The 7,643-nt window shown below is 39.4% G+C and overlaps 1 protein-coding gene across 1 annotated transcript; it reads right to left on the bottom strand.

Moving 5' to 3' along the window:
* Window positions 1-1,805: 1,805 nt before the first annotated feature.
* LOC141166737 (olfactory receptor 8H3-like) lies at window positions 1,806-2,627 on the bottom strand. The gene has a single exon (XM_073653707.1). It carries the CDS (start codon window positions 2,625-2,627, stop codon window positions 1,806-1,808), a length of 822 nt encoding a protein of 273 aa, XP_073509808.1.
* Between the last annotated feature and the right edge of the window lie 5,016 nt (window positions 2,628-7,643).

The following is a 7,643-nucleotide window of genomic DNA, read 5'->3' as shown; positions in this document are numbered from 1 at the left end:
TCTGAGGTCTGGTCTGGGAATTGTGATAGCCCAACAAGTTCTGAGGAGCACATTGATGTAAAAAGACAAAGATCCATGAAATAACTGTTTCTCCTTGTAAGGCAGCGCTAGTCATCATCCTGGGGGATACTCGCTGCCGCGCATCAACAAAAGCACACCAGCCACGACTTTGCGGTGTTTCACAGTCCAACAGTTTATTATCTCATCATAAACTGCTGATCATACAGTCCATCTTAGTGCTCACTCGCATATTACACGTATAATGTCAAACGAGCCCCAAGTGCCAGACAGGCACTCTTGGTTCCAGGTCCAGCCTTCAGCAAGGTATAATAAAGCAATGCCCATATCAGCAGTGTTTTTACCTTTTGCCGGCTTATGGCTGCTTCAGGCCTTTTGGTTCCCAGATGGGGGTCTCTAGCCTCTAGCCCTCCAAGGCTTACTGGCGTCCAGTCACAGGACCCAGGCTTCACCCTCCAGGAGTCCACCAAGCTTCATCAGGCCTCACCAGGCCTCACACGGTGCCACACACACGGGGAACAGGCCTCACGCCTATCACACCCCTTGCACCACTGCACCCACCTGTCTCAAATTACCAGGGTTTTTATATCCTATAGAAACAGCCACAGGACCTGTGCTTATCTCACAGTCACGTGTCCAGACCTTCCGTTGTGCAAAAGGACCTGTGTGATGTCACAGTCATGTGACCAGTCATCTGAGGGGGAGGAAATAGCATAAACAGACATACTAGATCATTATAGCAATGCCGCTGCACCACACTCCTCTACACATATTTATAGTTCTTCAAGTCACTTGTCTTATTTACTGCACTATTCCATGTTCTGTTGTGTATAAATATGTGACTGTTCAGATTTTGTGTTATTCTATGCCTGATGAAGAGATCTGAATAGTCTCGAAAGCTTGCTACTTGTTACCATCTTTTCAGTTAGCCATTAAAAGGCATCAACTATTGAGGAGTCATAAATTTTTATATTTTCTGTCTACTGTCTAACACGGTACAAAGATATTTTTTTCTTGTACTAAGAAAGCAAGCATATACATGTTATACAGGCAGCCCAAGACTAATGCTTGAGGTCCAGTGGAAGGGAAAGTCCACAGCTCAGAATAGCCTTCATTGTTATCCCCTAGTTACTGTAGAAAGAGGGAAAGGAAGGAAATCCCAAGATATCAGCTAGCTAAAGATAAATGGTGAAAAAAAACAGTTAGGCTGTGTGCCCAGTATGCGTCCATAGTGGTACGTCCCGGTTCCCCGGCAGCTCGCGATGGTCTAAAAGGACCTGCCATGACGTCATTTAGTCACTGCCGGCTGCATGGATTTATATAGTGTGATCAAGTTGTCAAGCACTTTCCAAGTGATGCTAAAATCACTTGGAAAGCACTTGACAACCCGCATGCGAAAACGCAAGATCAAAACGCTTCACTTACGCTTGTCCCTGGCAGGAAAAACGCATGTAAAATCCACATGCATTTTTTCTGCCAGGGAGATGCAGAAACGCTGAGGAAAAACCCAGAGCATTTCTGCATCGTGTGCACTTAGCCTTACGCTATCCTTCACTCTTCCAAATAGAAGGAAGTAGAAACAAGTCTGTAGTAGGGTGTAGTGTGTAGGGTCTTAGTGTAGAAGCCAATTTAATTATTACTATGATGCTACCATATTTTTATCTTTACCTCAGAATAATTAAAAATTACTTAAAACTTACAGCTTTTTTCAGTGCCTGCTTAATATCATTGTTTCGTAAACTATAGATCATAGGATTGATCATAGGGGTGATAACAGAGTAAATCAGCTATATAATTTTGTTGAAGTTGAAAGCATTCGTCCTAGGCCTGACATATGTGAAGATTGTGGTGCCATAAAATATAGTTACAATTATAAGATGAGAAGCACATGTAGAAAAAAACTTTTTACGACCATCAGCAGTTGTGATCTTCAGTATGGTCAAAATTATGTTTTCATAAGAAATCATGGTCAACAACAAGGAGGTTAGTAAAATAATTGACCCCAAAACAAAATTGATGATTTCGATGCTGTTGATATTTTGACACGCAAGATCTAGTAATGGGACTGAGTCACAGAAGAAATGATTTATAACGTTCGAGCGGCAGAAAGGGAGACGAAATACAAAATTAGTTGGAATAAATGGTGAAAATAAACCAGCTAACCAGCAACCTCCAGCTAGTTTAAGGCAGACTTTTCTATTCATGATTCCATTATAATGAAGAGGATTACAGATAGCAAGATATCGGTCATATGCCATAGTAGTCAACAAGAAGCATTCTGTGCTACCTAAAACGAAGAAAATGTACAACTGGGAGAAACATGCATTGACGGAGATTGTTTTTTTACTTGACAACAAGTTAGACAACATATTAGGAACAGTGACAGTGACGTAACTTATCTCTAAAAATGAGAGGTTAGTGAGATAAAAATACATAGGAGTATGAAGATGATAATCCAAGTGGATGACCACAATAATAACGGCATGCTGTGTGAATGTCAGGATATACATCACCAAGAAAATAATAAATAAAGCCAACTGGATCTCCTTGACATCAGAAAATCCAAGAATGATGAACTCTTTCACTCTTGTGTAGTTTGCTGCATTCATTATATCTGGTTGGTAAAGAAAAATCAGTTCAACAAATTTCCAAAGTTCAAAAATACACAATATATCTAGCGAATACTTTCAACCTTTATAGGGCACCATGCACCTTATGTAATTAAACAATAATATAAAGTAGATGTTCACAAAAAGCTGGAATGGATCACAACATGGATTTAAAGAAGATATCCAAGATAAGAAAAAGGGTCTGCTTCTTTTTCAGAAGCCATGGCTCTCTTGTCCATGGGTTGTGTATGGTATTGTAGTTAAACCTGCATTTACTTAAAGTGTTATTCATATATTATAAAATAATTGCATATGTCCTATTAATTTACAGGCCACAGCCAGAGTTCCCTCTTAACTGTGTTCACTGCAAAGGAAACAGTTAAAACAATATACTAATGAGGAACTATGAGCCCAACAGCATCTCTACCGATCGTGGAACCATAAATGCACCACTTAAAAGAAACTGAGGTCGCAACACTGATTTAGTGCTAAGTCCTCATGTAAGATTGCACTGCACAATAGTATTCCCCGCCATTTGGCTGTGGGCAGTTTTTATAGAATGTGAAAAACTCTAACTTTTGCACAAACATCCACTTCTTTTTCTTTATATGCACGTTCAGGTCTCAATGTATGAAGTGGGCTCAGGAGCTGAGCTTGCACCACTTTAAGAAGTTCCTGGCTGTTTTACATACTGTAACTGACATCATTCGGTAACCGCAGCAGGTGATGTTTGCTCCATTTAAATCCAGCTGTCAGTCCCTACCAGCGGCATTTAAATAGTGTGATCGGCAGTGCTCTCCACTTGATTATGGAGAACTGATTGGTTACCATGGCCTGCTGAAGACCCCTGTAAATGCCTTTTTAGTCCTTCTGAGAAGATCAGCCATAGGAGAACCACATTTTCACTTTCTATGTTCCATTACCAATTCTGTGGTAATGCAGTACATAGTATAAGTGATCGAAAGATCATAGGTTTAAGTTAGGCTGTGAAATGCCATGCCACAAGAGGTAGTAATGGCAGGCTCTATAACAGCTTTTAAAAAAGAGATGGATGATTTCCTTAGTACATATAACATTGTGGATAATTTAGAGACAAAATGCATAACTGGTGGAGAAAGGTTGAACTTGATGGGCCTAGGTCTTTTTTTCAACCTTTGTAACTGTGTAACTTTATAAGTCTCATAAAAGGAAAGCAACATTTTAAAAAAAAAAAAGTTTGAAAAATATGTATAAAATGTGTATAAAAAAATTTAAATCACCCCTTTTAAAAAAAATGAAAAAAAAATATATATGGTATTGCTGCAACTGCAAAATTTCGAGTTATTAAAATATAAAATTACTTAACTTAAATGTTAAACACTGTAAAGAGAAAAAAAACAATAAGCCAAAAATGTGTTTTTTTGGTTGCGACAACTGCACCAAACATGCAATAAGAAACAATCAAAATATTTTATCTAACCCAAAATTGCTTCAATAAAGATATCAATTTTGCCATGCAAAAAACAAGCCCTTCACACAGTTCTGTCAAGGGAAAAATGAAAATGTTGCAGGTCTCAGAAAATGGCAAAACAAGCCCTTTTTTTTATAAATTTCCCCCCAAAATTTCATCCCTTAAATAAAAAAAAATACCGATATGGGATCGCCGTAATTGTGCTCACCTGAAGATTCATACTTTAGGGTAATTTTACAATACAATGAATGCTCTAAACACAAAACTCTAAAAAAACAATTATAGATTTGCGGGGGGAGAGGGGTTGACAATTTCATAAACTTTTTTAACCATTTTCCAGCAAGTTAAATTTAAAAAAATTGAATGTATCATTCAAAACTCTCATTCTGCACAAACAAGCCCTCATACGGTTATGTTTTCTGAAAATTAAAAAGTCTGGCTCTTGGACAAACGGGAGGAAGATAACAAAAACTCAAAAATGGAAAATCGCACTTCAAGAAGGGATTAAAGTCCTATAGAGTGATTATTTAAAAAATGTAAAAAGAAAGCATACCAACTACTAGATAATGTTTGGAGAACAAAATCCCACTGACCCAATTAGTGACAAAAAAAGATGCATGAAGAAGGTGTTAGGCCGGCTGCAGACGAGCTTATGAAAAATCATCATATTTTCATCCAGAAAGCTCAGACGACTTTCCTCTAATTTTCATCAATGTGCTAATGGTGTGGCTCTTTTTTACATCCGCGTGACATTGGTGTAATTTCCGTGTGAAATCCGTTTTTCTACAAATAAATAAAAAAATGTATATAATGAAATATAGTTTAACAGGTTTATAATAGAAATGTATCAGCAAAAATCTGATGCTACACGGATGTTCTGTGTGGGATCCGTTTTTTTAATGCATCTAGAGACTGAATGGGTGAGTCTCATCTGATATATGCAAGAAAATAGTTCATGCTGCGATTTGTTACTCACGGACAATCAGGCCGAGGGAAAAATCGATCATCTGAACAGCCCAATTAAAAACCGTTCAAAAGTTAGCACACGTCTTCAGACAGATAGAAGATAAAGATAGATTAAATAGATAGATATAGAGATGTAAAGTACACTGGCAGAAAGATAAAAATTTTAATTTTGTTTTAGTTTTTTTGCCATAATATTTCTATTGCAGATAACGTCATGTTTCACAAATTAAACTTTTTTTAAAAAAAATAATTAAATTATAAAATCTATAGATTTACAGACATCAGTAACAATGGTAAAATGACTTGTACATTTTTAGCATCTGTAGTAATACTATAGTGAAATTAGTGGCATATGGAGTAGAGGCAAGATTAATAGAGATTGATTGAGATATCCTTATTCTGTATTGTCTGTGTAAGTCCCCCTAACATTGTAAAGTGCTGCGGAATATGTTGGCGCTATAAAAATAAAAATTATTATTATTATTATTAATAGAGAGGTTACAGTATAACAGGAGAATAATGCACCTACAACATAGGTTAACTTGAGGTTGCTGTACAGTACAATCTTCTATAATAAACTTGAGCTTCACAATTACCTTTTCTAGGTGTATGCCTACTAACTGCTACAAATAATAAATTATTGGACTTGGTGGCCAGTGAATGACAACAGAACAAAGGATGGATGGTTTATATACTAGTACAATGCACATTTGGGAACTAAATCTCCTAAATTTGGAGATACGCCAGATAATTAATGGTGCTGATTTGGTTTCATTAAGGTTGCTTTTGTGCTCTCAACTACATTCTAAAATTACAATACAATTGAACCAAATTTATTTTACTATCACATGCTGTGAGATAGTTCAGATTATTGGATGAAAATAATCAGGAAAAAAACCTGCTGTGAAAAATATATAATGCAGTTGATTAAGAACCCCATTTCTATGTTCTCAGGCATAATATTTTTTTCTGTTCTGTTCCCTAGTTTCCGCCTATTCTTCATTCTCTTCAATTTTGAAAAATGTTTGTGAGTCACATAATTCCTGGGGCGGTGCTCGAGCAGATCGATAGTCTCACAATCTCATCAGGATCTTACTACTAGTGTTGAGCCACCCCCGTAGTGTTCGAGTTCGGTTCGGTTCGTCGAACACCCGTATGTTCGCCGAACTGTTCGTCGAACACCTTCGAACACCGTTAAAACCAATGGCAGGCAAACAAAAACACATAGAAACACATAGAAAACACATAGAAAACACTTCAAAGGTGTCCAAAAGCTGACAAACTGCTCAGAAGACACAACTAACACATGGAAAAGTGACAAGTACATATAGTCATGCAAAAAGAAAAGAGGTGGAGGAGTAAAAGGAGGGGGAGACACAGATATAGGCATGTCATGACCTTCTAAAATCAAGAAAGGCTGGAGTAAAAATCTAAAATCAGCCTACCAACACCCAGTCGTCGTGACAAGAAAATTAAAAAAAGAAATATCTTTAGGTAGAATGGCGGTTCCATTCAGAAAACTTTCCTTACAAGACGTAGTGGTATCCCCGTTGTGAGTTGTGCCAAAAACGGAACCCAATACATTCGGACTAATCCACCATTTGTTATATCCAAGGGGCAGGTCAGTAAACGACAACATCGACGCGGAACCAAGTACAGTAGTATATACTGTACATCCTTTGGCAAGGCAATCAGGTGGATCAAGAAGTTGGGAAGGGTCACCCTAATGGCCAAAACAGACATTAATGCGGCGTTCCGGTTACTTACTACCTGTGTCTCCGAGTAGTGTCCACCTATTGGGCTGCTTCTGGGAAGGAGCATACTAGATCACTGTTTGCTCATGGGGTGCTCCAGATCCTGCTCACTATTTGAGGCGTTTAGTTGCTTCCTCGAATGGATTGTAATGGACATTTCTAAGGGGGCACATATTATCCATTACCTTGACAACTTCTTATGCCTGGGCCCAAAAGATTCGCCACAGTGTGAATACATGCGGTAGTCCACCTGTGAGAAGGAGAGAGCTGGAGGGAGAGCAGACACCACAGAGCCGAGGGGTTAGATGGAGAACGGAAGAAGGAAAGAGGGCGAGGGAGGTAAGGGAGTACAGTGGAAGGCCGACCTGAGCTCCCCCACGTTCCTGCTGGGTGGGGAACAGCCCTGGGAAGAAAATCCGCTTGCGCATCCCTTTGAGGTTACGGGCGCGAGTGGGCAGAGGGACTACGCTGGAGTGCCAAGCCGACATGGCCAGTCCGTTCCTGCCCGTGCGACCTCCGTGTCGCCGGGTTTGTGCCTGAGCCGCGGTGAACCCTGATGGCCAGCCCCCCTCTCCCAATACTGGCGCCTGTCCGCTGGTGGGTCGAGCCCCCCCCCGCAGTGGGGGGGAGTAACATCTGCAGAAGAAAGAATATCTTCCAGCCAAACTAAGATGTCTACTTCTTTTCGTGGACAATGTGATACGATCCCTTTATTATGGACACACCCATCGCTACAAATTCCAGATGAGGCACAAAAACAGCAGGTGCTTCAACGGATATCAAGTGCTCCTTTTAGTGGGCTCTCCTCCACCTCAACTTCAACATCACAAATACTCCAGTCCTCAG

This window comes from Phyllobates terribilis, unplaced genomic scaffold (genome assembly GCF_046119375.1).
Source record: "Phyllobates terribilis strain yellow unplaced genomic scaffold, ASM4611937v1 Scaffold_1__5_contigs__length_1240528914, whole genome shotgun sequence".
Lineage (NCBI taxonomy): Eukaryota > Metazoa > Chordata > Amphibia > Anura > Dendrobatidae > Phyllobates > Phyllobates terribilis.
This window is presented reverse-complemented; position numbering and strand designations above follow the sequence as displayed.

Coding starts and splice junctions, on each gene's coding strand:
- LOC141166737 (XM_073653707.1), bottom strand. CDS start 2,627: ATGAATGCAGCAAACTACACAAGAGTGAAAGAGTTCATCATTCTTGGA.